Source organism: Mustela nivalis (genome assembly GCF_964662115.1).
Source record: "Mustela nivalis genome assembly, chromosome: 17".
Lineage (NCBI taxonomy): Eukaryota > Metazoa > Chordata > Mammalia > Carnivora > Mustelidae > Mustela > Mustela nivalis.
Genome location: NC_139036.1, coordinates 26,491,863 through 26,510,415, shown reverse-complemented (window position 1 = coordinate 26,510,415; position 18,553 = coordinate 26,491,863). Strand labels below are relative to the sequence as shown.

The following is an 18,553-nucleotide window of genomic DNA, read 5'->3' as shown; positions in this document are numbered from 1 at the left end:
TTGCCAAGTCCAACTGGGATTTAAGTAGATGAGGCAGATGTTCCATAGTTTCTCTAAGGCTTATACAAAGGCAGCTTACTGCTCCTAGTTTTCAGGTTTAGACAAGCTGTTTTAACCAAATGGCCTCAGATGGGATTTTTCCTTGTTGATATTCTAAAGTGAAATCTTGTTTTCCCAATACAGCTGTAGACAGCTAGGACATGCTACTCAAAATAAATGTTTTCTTAAATGAAGTATATTTCTAAAATGCTTCTTCAACTTAGAAAATATCAAAAATATTTTCTACCACACTTCTCTTATGGTACTTCAGAAGTATGTGCTACCCTTGCAGTCTGTTTTGCTTCACAGAATCTTAGATCAGAATGGATTTCGAGGGCAACTGGGTGGCTCGGTTGTTTAGGCGTCTGCCATTGGCTTGGGTTATGATCCCGTGGTCCTGCATTGGGTTCCCTGCTTGGTGGGGAGCCTGCTTCTACCTCTCCCACTCCCCCTGCTTGTGTTCCCCCTCTTGCTCTCTCTCTCTCTGTCAAATAAATAAATAAAGTCATATAAAAAAAAAAAAAGAATGGATTTCAAAGAGCTGGCTTGCTTGTTAACCTAAAGGTATCATCTGTTCTTTTCTTGAGGTTAAAAAAGCCAACATTCTCTACATAGAGGAAACTGACAGCTCTCTATGACTGGAAAGGCATAGTTAGGGTGTATGAGTATTTAGAGTGGAAGCAGAGAGGCAGATATAAAAAAAACTTACTGAGAAATGGTAAGTCAAATTTGAAAATATATATAATTATACAGCGACCTGGCCATGTTCTCAGATTCTAGCCTCATCAGTCCCAGAATGCTTAGGAGACCTTTACCTAAACTAGATGATGAAACTTGATACTCAGTGAGTGGTCCTTGATTTTCTTGATAGGCTAAAGCAACCTATCAGTTGTTTCGGAGTCTTGAAGAAAAACAGCAGAAAATGATTTTTCAGGTCTTAGAAATTCAGTTCAAAAAAGCAAAAGTCCATGCCTACAAATGATCTTGAGAAAGGGGGATACTTGATTCTCCTAACGAAATTCCACAATACCACGGCAGAACAAGGTTAGAGGGAATACAAACAGAGAGCGGCTTGTATTTATTACACCTGGGATAGAAGGTCAAGTACAGAGTCACCCTGTTTTCCTTCCCTAAATTATATGGAATGGATTTTAGAATAGAACCTCAGGATAGAAAACATACATAATACATGTGAAAATTCCTTATCAAACAAATCCCCTCCCTGTGGAAAAATACTGAAGATAAACAGGTTAGACACATTGGTAAGGTGCACTGCCTCCCTAAGGCCACCAGGTAAGTAACATTTTGTGCAAACCAGCAGCAGTTTTGCCAAAAGGCCCAATAATATTGAAGTTATTCCAGATGAGAAATCCTAGGGAATTATATAAAAACAGGACCACTGCGATGACAAATATCATGGAGCAGATACCAATGGATTAACAGAAAGGGATTTTATGTTTTTGTACTGCTTACCAGCAAGATAACAGCATACCATCTTCTGTTTTGAGGTCTGCTTTCAAGGGCTATATTAAATTTCTGACACCCTCTGGAAACCCTGTCTCACAAGCATTCTGTAAACCTTAAAGATTAAGGGCTCAACTAGCTGACCAAGAGTACCCATTTCCAGGTCCAAGTGAAAATAAATATGGATGAATCTCTCTGCTTGTGTTTGGTGGTGCTGGAAGAGAAGCTAAGGAGAAATGTACCTTTGATGGGTCCATGATGACTGTGGGCACAAAGTTGAGGAAGATGTGGTTGCAGTCAGTGCGAACATTTGTATTATTAAAAGCAACTTCCAACTCATCCATGGCTTCTAGGAGCAGCCTCTCCCCTTCATTTTGTAGATATTCAAAAGAAGCTTCCTATGTAAGAAGAAAATCAACATCCATGTTAGGGTGTTGCAGAAGAGTCAATATCAATAAAGAACTGGCTACTGTAATGACTTGAGTAGTAATATATCATGAATCATAAGGCACCTGCTTATTACCTTCCTTCCTAGCGTAACTCAACAACTGTGGGTGGCAGAGGCAGGCAAAGGTCAGATAAAGAGCTTCTGCCAGCCCTTCCTCCTGCCCCCTAGCAAGCCATTTCCTTCCAATAGTTGGACATGCTGGGCACCCCCAGAGCTATACCTCCAATAGGATTACATTTCACATATGACATATGGCATATGGAGCAGTTTAGAAAATAAATCTATTTGGAAAGTGAAAGTTGAAAAAGGGTATAGCTTTGGGATGCAGTAATTAACATGGAGGGAAGTGCCTTGCTATACACAGAAACTACCCTGTCTAGATGGGCTTACAACGGGGCCAACTCTATCTTCTATCGTCACCTAACTCTAGCTGTGATTTTTCCATTAAGACGCTTTTGCTCTTCTCAAGTGAGTGCTTTCATGCTTCTACTACCTAAAAAAAAATTTTTTAAAGCCCCTTATAATATGGAATATTTATTTGCCCTTTATAATATGGAGTACTTATTTTTGTGAGAGAAAGGACTGTCAGACTTCTGCTGGTTACTGGAGAGTGGGAAGAATGAAAATAATGATTCAAAAAATGATTTAAAACATGAAAACCTGATTTTCAACAATGCCTGATTCTCTGCCCCTTCCCTCAGGGATGACTTCGCACCAAAGTACAGGACCCACCTTGGTGACTAGATCAGAATGTCTGATGATTGCACGCACGAAGAACCTGTAGTCTGTCACTTCTGTGCCCACTTCCACCTTGGCTGCCCCAAGATACAGGTGCATCTTGTGATTCGCACATGGAATGGCAGTAAGGTCAAAATTTCTCATCCGGTTCAGCTCTAACTGGAAAGCTAGGGCAGGCTCCAGGTGACGATAGATACGATCCTCCTCAAACTGAGCACAAAAGTGGAGAACAAAAGAGCTCAAAAGAGGCAATTAGAAAATTATATTATGAAGAACATGTAAATAGAAGAGATGCTTAAAAACAGAAACATAAATGATCATGCGCAAATAAGCAACAAAAATGAGCTACATTCAAGGATAATGCTATAGCTTATGTAAGATTAGGGACTAAAGTGCCTATTTACTTCCCAAGCTTTTATCGTTTATGCTTTTACAAGCAGTGATGCTCTCCATTAAAAACAAGTCAACAAAAACACCAATTCCCTCAACTCCCACTGCATTACCATCTATACAATTCATTTTTTATAATTAATCACAGAGTGCTTCATATTAATATCTACTTCACATACTGGTGTTTTGGGTTTACCCAAATGTTTACAGGCAGGGCCCGTTTTATACTCTTATTTCTGGCACCGTACAGATGACACAGTAAATACTCAACAAATAAATATCATCTAGTTTTTAAAAATAAAAATATTTGGCTTTGGAATATTCACTATCCCTATAGATATATTATTATTTATCTCTCTTTTTTTTCTTAAAGTTTAATTTACATTTACTCCATGTTTTGCTGAAATAAAATTGTTCGTCCAGTGCAGATGTCAACTGACTGAATGGAGGGGGAGATCCAAAGTCAGTTACAGGAAGAAACCAATGCGGTCTGAAATTCTGTATTTTAAAATTGAAAAACAAATGCACATAAACAAATGCGCATAGACTTGGGTATAAATGAACTGCTGCCTGTGGGTGACAAGAATACTACTAGTAAGTATAGCAGTCCTTTAATATATCATTAGGATCATCCTAAACCATAGGGAGGACTGTGAGAAGTTATCGCTTTCTCCGGATAGCTCAACACATTTGATTGTTTCCTAAACCAAACTCTTTCAGAAAGGAGTCTTCTTTAGTGCCGAGACACATATATGGCAAGGGAAAGCACAAGTTCAGTCAGAGAAAGGAGAATGGCAAGAAGAGCACATGACAAAGATAAGTCACTCTTGGGTTTTTAAGAACAAAATGAAGATTTAAAAAAAAAAAAAAAGGCAGGAAGGAAATTTGTCCTTACCTTATCCCTTGCTCGGAAGGTGAAAAATTTAGGAAATTCTCTCTGTGTAAAAGAAGGGGAAAATGTTTCAGTCTTTCATGGATATGACTCTTTGGGGATAAACAGTCACGCATCTAGGAGGCCGTTCCTAGAAAACATGCTCCTTACCTAAGCTTAGCCCGGGGAATATGAATGATCCTCTGGGTAACTACCACTTTGACCCCACTTCCAAATTTGAAATCACCACACTATCACCCTCACTTTAATAGCTATCCTCTTCTATGGGAAAACAAAATTAGTATTTTTTCATCTCCCAAGTGAAAAAAAAGAATCTTTCCAGGTTTTGCTTTTGGCATAACCTGGCAAATAAAACCAATACACACTTATGCGGCAGCATTTCAAAAGTAGTTAAGAGACTGATTTCCCAAGTTTCTCCTTAAGAAACTCTTAAAATGTAAACTAGCCAGACAGCACAGGATCCCCAATCCATGTTTTTTCCACATTCGCTCTCAAGTCAATAACTCCAAGGGTTTAAACAATAATACTTTAAGACAAAGCAAAAGCATAAGATGTTACTTTGGTCACTACCACTTTATGTATAAGAGAATGGGACGGAACTAGTGAACTTGTAGTCATTAGGTCTTACTGCTCTTTTGCAGGGCATTACACAACAAAGCAACCAATTTCCTAGAACCTTATTAATTAACAAAGATGAATTCAATTAGCAGAGTCCATTAGTTTCTGAAATTTAACTTATTAACACCAAATACCCCTGCTTCTCGGATGGGAGACTCTACTGGCAGTGTTGGAATCAAGTCATTACTATTTGCCTCCATAGGAGGTTTCATTAGGTATCTCCTTCATTATGAGTGCAATAATCAAACACTTACTGGTACAAGGCAGACAGACCAGGACTAGCTAGCTGCCTAAATGTCCCTCAATGAACTTTAGGAAGCATGAAGGAAACATGAACCGAAAGCCTTCTAGGTGGCAGGAGCTCTTACGTGCTGTCCCACCAAACACTTTCAAAAACCTCTCAGGTAATAATGATGACTTATTCTATAGCTGAGGAAGCCGGGGCCAGGTGATATGCCCAGGATCACAAAACCTGAACATGAACTCGAGTCTCTCTGATGCCAGAGCCCACACCCTTTCATTTCTACCACTCCATTTCAAGTGCAGGACACTGACTTTCTACTCTTGTCATAATCCAAATTCCTTATTCAGAGAACTTCTCCTTAATGAGATAAAAAAACAAATTGGGGCTTTAAAGGGAAAAAAAACAAACAAATAAAGCAAAACTCCTGCTGAAAACTTGTGGTTCCTGAATTTACTGAGAGCTTCTTGAATACCTTCCACAGGTATTTACACCTCACACCTTAGCTAAAGCTTATACAGTCAATAAATCATTTTACATTTCCTTGGCATTTTGACTGTAAAACTGCATTTAACAGGCTTCTAGGAGCTTGTTTAGCAAGCCCAGGAAATCCCCTGTCCAGGCTTGGGTCTTTAAAAGCCCTTTGAAAGTGGGTTTTACACAGCACTGATCTTTTACTGATGATGTTTTGTTCTAAATAATTCCCCTGAATAATAGTGAAGAACATGGAGATGACTTCAAGGTTAAGCAGGAAGATGTTCAGCTGAATTGTCAGTAGATTTCATGCTCATGGCTTTATTTAGCCTCGTTTTGGTTTTATTCTTGAGAGGTATGGCTTTCAGAGCATTAGCTAAAAAAGCAACAGAGGTCAAAAAAAAAAAAAAAAAAAGAAAATATAATAAAATCTTTCCATCCAATTTTCGGAAAGAAGAGTCAAGAAAAGTGATAAAGTCTCTGAAGCATACATCCTATTCTGCCACAACTAATTAATTAATTAAAATATTTATTTAGTGTACCATTTATTCAAATGTGTATATATGCAGGATCAAAATAATTTTTCTTCAAAAACCTCGTAATCATAGCCAAAAAACACTTGTCTTTACTACTCAGCTAATTAAGAAAATTTGTAGTAATTGAAAGTCATGGGGAAAAAAAACAGTCTGAATTTACAACAAATAATGAAAGAAGCTAATTCTTGACAGAGACAGGCAAAGACTACAAAAATAAAAAAAAAAAAAAACAGTTTCACTAAGTTTAAGAAAAAGTGTTATGTGATGATACAGGCAAACTTTTTTTTTTTAAGCTTCTAAGCAAATTTTTAGTTCCCTAGTGAGGTCCTCAATTTAAGCGTGAAGCGTTCAGAACAAGAGATGGCCAGAAGTTCTGTGCGATGAAACACCAGGATTATTGAGTAGTCCTTGGAAAGCTATACAAGTTCTGAACACTTTTATAGCAAGTCACTTCTTTCAGTGCTCAAAAATTCACAGAAAGAGAAGAAGAAATGCAGAAGTCTGGACCTATAGTTGTAGTAAATTCCTTCACCCTACCTCATCCTTCCAATTTTTCCACTAACAGCATTCATGCTTATTCCATCACTAATGTAATTGCTTCCCAGGCATTCTATAGTGTTATGGGCAAATATCATAATTGAATGTACACAAAGAAAAACCCTCTTAGTGTTCTGGTACCAAAAACCAAAAGAATGCAACATTTCTCAGGAAGAAATTATACCCCTGCTGTGTTCTAATCAGCCAACCATCATCAAGACAATCAAAATAATTTGCCTAAATTAGCCAATCAAGACACCCTGCAAATCAGAGAATGTGAAAACCTGCAACAGAAAACATCATAGCTGATTATGATACTAATAATCGTGTTAAAAACCTAATGAGATGAAGAAATTGGAAACTTGCTGGTGCAATTCTCTTTTACCTCAACATGCTGAGAACTAATTATATAGACTGTAATTAAAACAAAAGCCCAAACCAAACCTTTTGAAAAACTAACAGTTGATCCACTAGCAAACAAAACTACCAATTTTTTCCCAGCTTCATTGAGATATAATTGACATACCAATTTTTTTTTAAAGAAATGAGCTACTAACCATGATAACTATTTTTGATAGTGAGTTGGTTCTTCCTTCAGGCCCAAATAATCCAAACCATTTTAAAGCGGGAATGGCTCCTAAAAAACTGGTAGAACGACAACTATCTCCTAGGAGACTTGTAGCAGCATTTTAAAAATCTCATGAATCTTTGCTTCAAACAAGAAGCAAAAGGAAACTCAGATGCAAAACTGATTTTAGAATCTTAACACCGTGTTTGGACCTAATGCTCTTGTTTAAGTTGCAAAGGATCAGAAGAATCCTGAAAGTTTGTATTTTAGTATCCTTAACAAAACTGCACTGAAAAAAATGATGGCAAGCTTCAAAAAGCATAATACTTACATCCCAATCAAACAGCACCTTCTGCTGTGTTGTCTGGAACTCTAGATCGGAAATTCGAGTGAAACTAAGAGACTTAAGTAATACTACATAAAACTGGACAACCTATTCAGCTGCAGAAACTCAAAGACCCTGTTCTTTGGCTTTAAAGGCTTCAATATACATATTTTTTAACATGAAGGAGAGATTTCCAAAAATCGGTCTGTTTTCCCTCCAACTTTGTTTAAATACTCATGTTAAGCAGTTATTCGCATCCTCTTTCGGGCACTTGATTCAATTAAAGGACAGGGAAACAGTGTGGAGACCCAGTCTCCTCACTGCTGGTGGACAGGGCCACCTCAGAAAAATACATTCCCCTATTCTAAGAAAGTCTCTAAGAGACTAAGGCAGCAGCAGACTCCAGTGCTCAGCTCTCTGGGGACTGTGGCTATTAGACAAGGAAGTTTTCGCTGGCATCTGAATAAGCCCCTAACAATATATAGACTCTCTAGGAATGTCTCCTCCATCTGGCCCTCATGGGCTGGTTCTGGTTCTGAAGCAGTCAGAGGACCATACAACGGCACAGCAGCCTCTTTCCACACCAGCCAGTGTTGTCCCTGGTAACCTTCCCCGTCTCCTTGCCCCCTCATGTGCACCTTCTCTCTTCTATTCAATAATATAGGGATTTCACAGTGTAGAACAGGGGAGGCTGCATACATCACAGTGGATTACCAAGAAGCCAGAGAGATCAAGGGATTCATCTCTAACACTCCCAGAAAGCTTCCTCTTTTTCACACTACACTAACTACGGGGCAAGCACACATCAGATGACATGAGAGAGGCTAAGCATCCTTCATGAATGGCAAGCTACCACCAGCAGAGGATCTCACAGCAGTACCACGAGAGTGAGCCCTGGATTTGTATGACTCCTGCCAAGGCTTCCTGGCTATTGCAGATCCTGGATGGAGCTCAGTAATAGTTGCCCTTGCCCCCTGCATAACCACTAATCATTTCTAAGGAGCCCAACATAAAAACACCCCCAACTCCTCTGTCATTCAATTCTTCGGAGAAAATCCAGTCCACACCTAGACCTTAACATCTTCTACCTCCTAAAGCAACATTTCCCCCACTCGTGACAAAACACTTGATAATTTAACGGATTTCCCACTTGACAAGCCACTATAAATAGGAACTGGACAATGATTCCTGGGGAAGACCAGCTGCTGGGCTTAATTCCTAGAAGATTTTGCCTATACATGTCCCTATTTAACCTATTGGATAGCACAGAGAAAGAAGAATGTTTTAAAGCTGTAGATACACTCTAGGACATGACACAGATTCAGAGGTAAGAAAGTACAAAAGAAAAATAATGCCCATGAGAATTAATCGCTTTGGTTTTTTGAAGTTTTAATGGAGGGTTTTAATTTATCATGGAATGCTTATTATACAAAACCAGTTACTGTGCTATAGACATGAAGACTCTGTCTGAACTATTAAGGAAAAGGAAAATAATTTTACAAGTTCACTATTATTTCCTGGACTATTATATTACTCCAAAGTCAATGAGAAACAAAATACCACATTAAGACTTAAGAACATAGCCCAGGGGTCCCTGGGTTGTTCAGTCAACAGTTCAGTGTCTGCCTTCGGCTTAGATCATGATCCCAGGGTCCTGGAATCATGCCCCACATTGGGCTCCCTGCTCAGTGGGGAGCCTGCTTCTTCCTCTTCCTCTGCCTGCAGCATCCCCTGCTTGTGCTCACACTCTGTGCGTCAAATAAATAAAATCTTAAATCAATCAATCAAACCTAGTCCAATACTCTTCCCTAACCCAGGTCTCAGCTCTGGCATATCTACCTTAGTTCTGGTCAGCATTTCCCAACCATACTATTTATTCATGGGCTTCCATATTCTATCCCAAGTATCAATTTTATACTCTAAGCTCCTGACTTTTCTTCCTAAAGCCCCAGGGTTCTCTTTAAGCTCCTCACTTCTCCACTGTCTCCAGTTTCCTATCAAAAGTTATTGATTGATATATATCTGCATTCCGCTTGATTTCCTGACATCAATAACACAAGGGAATTGTGTAGTCCACAACATTTCCTAAAGCATTTCAGAGTATCTTAGCTCTTTAGCTTGCAGGATAGTCTGTCTTGTTTCTCTTTAGACTAAACCAAGAAGGTGAACTGTGAGAAGGAAAACAAAATGTCAAGTACTACAGATCTAATAAACAAAGTGGTAAAAGTAATCACACATAGGTCCTTGAATTTAGAAAGTCCTTTCCAGAATCCCAAATGCTAGCTTCATTATTGCAAATGAGTAGTGCTTAAAAACTAACTTGATTATCTTAATTGTTAAAACAAAACAAAATTCTTATCAGGAAAATTAAGACTTCCAACCTAATATCTTCTAGAATCTTAGAAAATGACATCCTGATTGCAAACTGGATTTTTGACCTTGTGGCTATCATCACACTAGGTATGATCATGGATATACCACAGTTTAGATGCCAGATTATTCATTCTTTTTTCAACAAAATTGTTAATTTCATAAATATTGCCAGTTAATTTAGATAAATGGGAGAATAAGAAATTTAATGCTTAATTTTATTTATTTCCTGTTCCTAGAATTAACATAAGACAAAAACATCAACTTGGGTTCTGTTAAAACATTTTAAATAATAAATGAGTATTTTTCAGAATTGAGAATTGAGAATTGTCCATAATGGAACTGGAATCCAACTTTGGTAGAAGTCAAGACCCCAAAGTACAACCGGCAGTTGTTGTTCTTCTTTTCTTTTTTTTAAGATTTATTTATTTTAGGGAGAGAGAGGAAGAGCACGCAAGTGCAGAGGGGAGGGATGGGAGAGACACAAACCCAAGCAGACTCCATGCTGAGCTTGGAGCCTGACAGGGAGCTCAATATCACAATCCTGAGATCACCACCTGAGCCAAAAGCAAGAGTTGGACACTTGAAGACTTTACAAGACTGTACCACTCAAGTGCCCTTTAACCGGCAATTCTTCTTCCTTTTTTTTAGATTTTATTTATTTATTTGACAGAGATCACAAGTAGGCAGAGAGGCAGGCTCCCGCTGAACAGAGAGCCCGATGTGGGGCTCCATCCCAGGACCCTGGGATCATGACCTGAGTCGAAGGCAGAGGCTTTAACCCACTGAGCCACCCAGGCACCCCTTAACCGGCAATTCTTGATTAACGAGTCTCTAAATTCACTACGTACACAGAAGAAATTACTAGTTAGTTCCTGCTTCTTCCTTAGTCATCTGGATAAACACAGATGTTCATTCTTAACTTTTTCTCAGATGATACTGAGAATTCATTATAGGCTTAAAAAACAAACAAAAAAAAAACCCCAAAACAAAAAAAACACCACCAGCTTGAACACACCTTACCGAAGTGGAAGATTCATTTTAACACTTTCTAAAACAAGAACCAACATCAGGTCAGCCCTTCTAAATAATTCACACATGTTCTATATATTTAAATAATCAGTGGCAAACAGATAAAACAATAAATAATCTTTCATTGTGGTTCCTTTTACTTACATGAAATCTCTGATCCACCTCACAGTTGACCTGTTTTCTGAAATCCTTTCAAATGAACGACAGAAAAGAAGGAAAAACAGAAGCTGGCAATCAGTAATAAAATTAAAAATGAATTAAGTAATAAGTAAAAGGCAATGAGTTAAATTAATTTTTCCTGATTAAATTTATAGAATGTTATCTATTTGCAAAGACTCTACACATAAGTATATGATTATATTCCCGTATTTTATTTTTATAAGTTTTAGCCGCAGCATAAGACACATTGGGGAGGTATCATTCACATGCCAGTACCTTTTGTGCAACCAGAAAAGTAAGGCGCCGTATCCCATGCTCAACCAGGGTAGCTTTCTACAAACAAACATGTGAAAGAGAAGACAGATGAGATCTCCATTCATCTTCAATTTTATCCCACTTGGTCTTCATAAAGCTCTGACAGGGTAAGAACCCTTTTTGGATCTCTACATCTTGCCTCAGTACCTCAACTTGCAAATAAACAAATCTCAGCCTGGCTCCAATGGAATAGGTTTCAGATATTAATCTGGACAAAACTGAAGGACAACTTTGTAGGGAAGGATCTTATGAAGTCACCTAAATTCTCTAAAGACTGATTTACCTCAAGGTGGAGCTTAACACAATTTCTGCTCATAAAATCATACCTGGTGGGCCTGTATTCAACTGTGAAGATTAATAAGGATACAGAAGCTAAATGTAATCCAGTAGAGGGAAAAGAAGAAATTCCCATAAAACAGAAAGCTCAGGTGTTACACTGTTATTTCCAGATATTATCCATCATCAGATACTGCACTCCTAGAATTCAACATAACAAGTCCTGACCTTTTACCCCTTGCTTTACATGAAGGTTTTTTTGTTAAGATTCTCTTTAAAAATCGGTAAAAGCAAATGTTTAACAGGCTTTTAAGCTTAGTGGTTATTTACAGCTACACTTGGCAGAGGCAAGCAGTACATCAGGAGTGAAGAGAGACCAGTGGTTTCAAGACAGACCCTTCCATTAAGTCTAGGGCCTTTGGATCTAAGCCTCCTCTATACTGTACAGCTCACTTATCTCCAAAGTAGACATGAAGAAGCACATTAATAAATTAAGTAAGAGACGTGCTTTTAAAGGTCCCTAATGAAGAGGAGCTACATGCAACAAATAGAAAGGCAATTGCACCATCTGAATGGCCTGAGAGAATATACGAAGAATACAAACAGAAAAAAATATGTGGACTTTCACCACCTACATTCAGGCTTTAGTTTGATCACGTTCCCTGCTATAACTCGAACCAAGAGCTATGTTCCTAAGTCAGTCCTTAGCTTTCATGATATTATGCATTTTTTTACAGCCAAATTAGCTTCCCCTTATAAATAAGCACATTTCTGAGCCATTGTCCTCCTACTTCTCTATTTCTACTATGGCACTGCTTAGTAATAAAATTAACAGCATAAATAAAAGATAACTGGCAAAATTATTTTTCTAATATTAAATCCACAGGCCAAACATGAATAAATTTTGGCTTAATAACATTTAAAAATGCTCGGTACTGGCATCATACCCATTAGTGTAAATAACCAAGTATTGAACTAAAATAAGAAAAAACTGTTTTAAAAGAACAGAGCCAAGTGGGGGCTGTAGTGGTTATTCATCTTTCAGCATGCCCAGGAACAGAAACATTTTTTTTTTCAACAACACCAACAAAGAATTCCACTATAGCCAAGTCCTTCAAAGACAAGCATCAATAGCTATGTTCTGGCAAGGGAAGAAAATAACTTTAATAATGCCATGATTTAAAATCAAAATTGTTATTGCTTTTAAAATTCCACAAGTGGCTGACAATAACAGCAGAGCAACAGGATTCTGATTACATTGTAATAATGCGGGTCTCACAGCAAGTCCACAGCTATTACCCAGCGATTAGGCGTCAGCACCTGGAGAAACTCCATTTACACTGACTGCTTCAATCTCCTCCACAAGTCATTTACAAATATATGATCCTAATTTCTATGAGAGAAAAAAAGACATGCTGGGACTAGAAGATTATTTGGACAATTTGGATCAACCTATTTGATAGTTTAATGTGTGCTTAAAAAAAAAAAACTTTTTCTGAACTGCTAGGAGCATGATCAAGAACTGAAAAACAAAACTAGTTATGACTTCAGTTTTTTTTTTAATTGCTTTTCCTTTTTTTAAATTTTTTTATTTTTTTCAAAACAAGGAGGTGAAAAATGCCAAATATTCATAGAAAAGCACAGTACCTGATGCAGTGAATAGCTTTTCTAGGCTTAGAATGTCAGCACAGTGTACCCCCAACCCTTCCAAAAAGCCATATGCAAAAATGCTGGATTTCTCTGTGCCTCAGTTTGAAAGTTCGGTAAAGGGAAAAGTCAATTTCCTATTGCCAGTTAATGTTACAATTATATGTAGTGAAAATAAGGAAACTGCTTCTGTAAATCAACGTGTGATGGTTAGAAGATCTGGATCTGAGGGTAATAAAAAGCCTGAAGTGAGGTCAGATCAATCAAATATAGGCAATCAGTGCCTCAAAACCTGGGAGGAAATGGTCCTAGATCATTTCATCAAGCAGCACAGTCAGCAGAGGTTACCTTGGTCACTGGTCTCAGGTTAATCTGAGGCAGTCACTAGTCCCAGACAAGAAGGAAGGTAAATTTCTAAAGAAAAATTCCCAGGCCTGTCCCGTACCTTCACTTCTGTGAAAGTACCTTTTCCTTGTGTTGGCCAACTCGTGTTGGTCTCCCAGTCAGTTTATGGGTGTGAGAGGACAAGGGATTAAATGCTAAGACTCATGTGAAACACAAAGTGACCATCTCTTCCTAAGCACCTACCATTAGAATGGTACCATTCTAATGATACCATTAGAATGCCTATGGCACTAACTGTTTACACGGAGAAATCAAACTTTAAAAAACATCTCCTGACTTCTTTCTTTATAAAAAGCATGACGAGCTAGGAGTTTTCCATTCAAAGAAAACACATGGGTTTTTCTTGTCATGAAGGGCAGCTTGTCAAGAAGAGGGGTGGTTTGGCATCTATCATGTCACAAGGATCTATAACTGCAGATTATTATTTGAGCATGCCTAACCATTCCCTCCAACTAGACTATAAGCAACTTCAGGGCCAAGAATGTATTATTTACTAAAGCACCCAGATCTGTGCCCCCTAGAGCTGGTATCACAAAGCCTCCCCTCCTTCCTTCCTCTCCTCCTGCTTGTTTTAAGAGTTGTCTCAAATTTTATCTTTCATGAGGACTTCTTTGAGTAGTCCTCACTCAAATATATTTTTCTTCTTTGCTTTTCTAATTGGTCAGCATACACTTATTAGCAGTCATAACACTTTTAATTTATAAAGAACTTCTATGTAAATGCTTTTCATTTGCACCTTATCACAATCCCATGGGCTGGATTAGTCAGGAATTACTCTATTGTACACGGGGGAAAGCTCAAGCTCAAGTCGATTAAGGCCCCCTGATCACCTGCTGGTAGATGATATAACAAAAACTAGAATTTAAGGCTTGTCACGTCAGGTATCTCGAGGGTGAGAGAACCATTGCTGAGTGGGAGAATAACTTGGTAAGGGGCGTTCTGGATGTCTAATTTTGTGGAGCTGAGCAGAATGGAAACTGGGAGGAGAACGAGAATACATGTGGATCGCAAGTAAACCTGTTGCTGTACCTCGGATGTGAGGCAAGAGTTTATACTGGAATGATGGTGGTCCAGAATTAAGAAATTGAGAAAGGGTAATAGACATGGCAAAGAAAACCCTCACGGACCTGGTGACTAACCAAGATAGAAATAAACAAGCATAGATTGTGGGTAGAGGGGGTAGATCAATGGAACAGCAAGGAAAGGAAGAAGTCAATGATTTCTGAATGACCAGGAGTAAAAGGTTGGTTATTTGGGTTTGTTTTGTTTTGGGGGGGAAGGTAGGGGAGAATGAGGGGGGCTGGGGGAGTCATATAGAGGTGAAGGAAAAAGATGGAAATTTCGGTTTAAACTAGGATGTTTGATGTAAACACAAGATATCCCAGGGACACAAAATCAAAAGGAAGATAGAAGTGTAACTGATATTTTCAAGGAAGGGGAGGGAAGGACACAGAAGGAAACTCAGGAGAGTTTGGGCCTAGACATGCGGAGTAAAGTCACCAAAGGTAAATAAATATTCAGCAGGTGAATGGAACTTCAAGACAGAGCTCTGGGAAAGATTTAGGAACACAACTTACTTTCTTTAAAACATTCTGAACACTTGAGGTCTATATTTCTTGACATAAGACATTAATTATGTACTATTAAATCACTTTGGAATTTTACCTCTATAGGCAGAACTATGTAAAAGACATAGCAATTAACAGTGATAGGCATTGTAAGTAGCGACTGATTAAAGGGTAGATAGGATACACCAGCAAGAAAGCGGCCACCATCCATTTCCTCCCAACCAAGGACTTACGTTTTGTTGGGTAAACTCTCTGAACATAGCTGCCAGTCCATCATCCTCAATATCACAGTCAGTCTTGATAGCCACATTCAGAATGTGAATTGGTTCATCCCTAGGGACCTTAACTCAAGAAAAACCAGACAAAGAAATTTAGGAGGCCGGCTAATACAGAGGCAGAGAGAAGTTACAGCACTTGGTAGAACACCTGAAAAAGAAATATACCCCATAGGACATTCTGGTTTGCCCACGAGTATGAATAAGCAAATTGAAACCATTGCCCACCATCCACAACAGAGAGTAAATTAAGTAAACCACCTAGCTTTTCAAAGGTAATGCAGTAAAGGCATTAATTAGAGGTGGCCTCATATCTTGACTTGACATGAACTTGAAGGCCACTCAACTTTTTCACCAATAAAATGGGAATGGAACCATTTGCCACGTTTCTTCACAGAATGTAAAGCAATATGAGTGAAAGAAGCCATCTGAACATATTCCCACATACGATATTTCCTAACATGTATCAAATCGTGGAAGTATCAAACCATGGGGAAATAACCTCATAGAGAAAAAACAAAACCATCTGTTCACTGAGAAATAAAAAGGGATTTAATACAAGGGTGACAAAGTTTTAAACAAAATGCCTCCTTTTTCCTGCTATCTAACGTCTACAATTCCCGGAATACTACGAGAGCAGCATTCTGCAAGCATAAAAGCCATGGCTAAGAATTACAGCAACCACAGCTCAAGACTTCAAAACAACATTCAGAAACTCAGAGGCAGCTGCAATGGGTCTAGCTGAGCCCATTTGCTATTCTCACTATGGATTCCAAGAATAACACAGTTTTGTTATTTTTTTAAGTTAGAATTTATATTCCATTTGCTCCCCAAAATACTTTGATGAGGCATATAAAATTAAATAATACAAAGCAGGGTGAAAAGATGAATTCTTCCCTGTAATGTTCCAAAGCCAGAAAGATAGCATATACTACAAGTCCTGTGTCTAAAGTAACAGAGCAGTTTCCCAAAGGGCACACTATACCTTGTCTTCATCGTACAGAGACGTGTGACCTGCCTCAGGGAACGTGGGGCTTTGGGGTGGAGAATCACAGAAGCAGCCCATCACTTCATCAAAGATCCTGAAAAATACCAGGGAAAGACCCACCATGAAAACCCAAATGGCAGAAAACCTAAGTGGCAGGAAACGAATGCTGCCACTGCCAGCCCAGTCCACAAGAAGAATCTATCCCACTCAGGCTCAATAGTCAACCGAACAGAATCACCAGTGGCTCGAGGTGACATGCAAAATTTCACCAAGTGGCAGAAATTAGGAGGATGGATTGTTTAAACTTTAATAAACCATATGTATTTTTTCTCTGAAAAAAAGAATGATCTACAGCTTTTTTGTTTTTTTCATATGTAAGCTATAAGCACCGCTGTCATCATCGGTCTTAAAGTAACAGAAAGAGCCTGGGACTAGAGCAGTGACAGACCAATGTAATTACCCCTCCCCCTAGGGTAATGCATCAGTATACATCAAGAGATAGATGCTGAATGCATTTAATCAAAAGATGTATCGTCTCTGCTGGGGCTCACTCTGGTGTTGTGTTTAATTTCTCCTGACATTTCACTCATCACAGAGCAGACAGCTTCTTCTGTTAGCTCCTAAGGAAAAGATGGTTTTTGTTTGTTTCTCTTTTTCTGACCAGGCTCATATAACAAGTAGAGGCTTGTAGAGTCTGAATAAGAGGTAGAAATGGAAGAACATATACCTCTCCAAGGACCTATACAGCAAGGGCTGTATCTCCTTAACTGGCTCCTGGCTATTCTCGGGGCCTTTATTTACTTGGCAGAAATCAGAGTCCCCAAAACAGAGATGCCCATGGCTCCCCTTGCACAGACACAGTTCCTCAGTGTCTTACCTGACAAAATCTTCGAAAGTCCGAAAAGAGACCATTCCGCCCATCCGCTGACATGGTGGAGTGAATGAGTTATCCAAGAGCACATCGCTGACACTAGCTACGTGAGTCATGCCATAGTGGTTGAGGTTGGAGGAGAAGGACATTCTAAATGGTAATTCAATCAAGTGCATTAGATAAGGAAAGCAGAAATAGGACTGGGAGAGTAACAGGAGAAAACTCAGAAGTAGGGTCAGGTTGCAGAGCAGATTTGGTTTTTTACCCACTGTGGATATGACTGTCTTGATGGATTCATATGATCCCTTTCATCTGAATTTACCCCACACCTATTGATGCTATTTCTAGCATCCCAAAATTTCTCCAAATAAAAATCGAAGGATAGTCAAGAACTGTGTGACAGTTTTAATACAACGAAGCCATGATACATCTAATGAATGAATAGGACATAGGGGTTAAAAACCATCCTGCATCTTCCCCTTCCCTAAAACATTCCCTCTTAAAAAAGGAAGGAGGCAAGCCAAGTGGGTTGTAACTAGGCAACACTTAATCTATTAGAATTCCTAGAGAAAAAATGCCTTAAGTAGTCACAGATACATATATGCATGTATAACAACAACTAAGTCATTTGGAATAGTTTAGTAAGGCATTGTAGAAAACATTATTTATCATACAGAAACAAGTCACAGTCTAGAAAAGGAGCTTTACTACGTTATTTACTTCTTCCTTTACTGGGCTGATGGGGATAGCAGTTATAAGGAATAGAGCTCCTCCCCTTTTGAAAAAGAGACTTTTAAAAACTCGAAACAGCAAAATTTCCTTTTTTATATTTAAATACTTCTGTATCAAAGGAAACATATCTTCAACTGAAAGCCCTTAATAAATCCCAGCAAGAGGCAAAAGGGCAGAGCATGGGTCTCAAAGTATGTGTAAGCATGACAAACAGGTGCTAAATGGAGATGCTCAAGGAGAACTAAGCTTTCAGTCTACTGCACCTTGGCAGTATGTACCATTAAGTCATACTGGGAAGTATTTCGAAATGCCCAGTCGGGGCAGCCTGTTCGGAAGGACCAAATAAGGCTTGCCTGACATGATACCACCTTAGTGATCTGAAGCAAGTTCAGAGCAAGGCAATGACACCTGAATTTTGGGGAGCTGCTCAAAAATCTCCTCGAAGTGCAGCACCTGCCATGCTGCAGGTGGGAGAGAGGCAGCAATGGAGACTTAAGATCTGGGTACAGACTGTACTCTATTCAAAGTGTGATTATAAAAGGCAATGGAATTTTTCAGGGGATGGGAGTGCTGCTCACACAGACTATAAAGACTAACACTCCAAGTTTTTATTCCTTTGGCAAATGATGACTATGAAAAAGGCAC

General features: G+C 38.8%; 1 protein-coding gene across 1 annotated transcript in view; it reads right to left on the bottom strand.

Annotated features, from left to right (window-relative positions):
* Nucleotides 1-18,553, bottom strand: part of ACACA (acetyl-CoA carboxylase alpha) — a gene marked incomplete at its 3' end in the record, with an annotated part of 204,764 nt that overhangs the window by 66,707 nt on the left and 119,504 nt on the right. Inside the window, exons 31-38 of the mRNA XM_082708529.1 lie at nt 17,183-17,326; nt 16,303-16,399; nt 15,276-15,383; nt 11,108-11,164; nt 10,817-10,861; nt 3,975-4,016; nt 2,684-2,899; nt 1,746-1,901 (exon numbers count right to left, since the gene is read on the bottom strand). Of these exons, the coding sequence (XP_082564655.1) occupies nt 1,746-1,901; nt 2,684-2,899; nt 3,975-4,016; nt 10,817-10,861; nt 11,108-11,164; nt 15,276-15,383; nt 16,303-16,399; nt 17,183-17,326 (865 nt within the window). The remainder of the gene's footprint in view (nt 1-1,745; nt 1,902-2,683; nt 2,900-3,974; nt 4,017-10,816; nt 10,862-11,107; nt 11,165-15,275; nt 15,384-16,302; nt 16,400-17,182; nt 17,327-18,553) is intronic.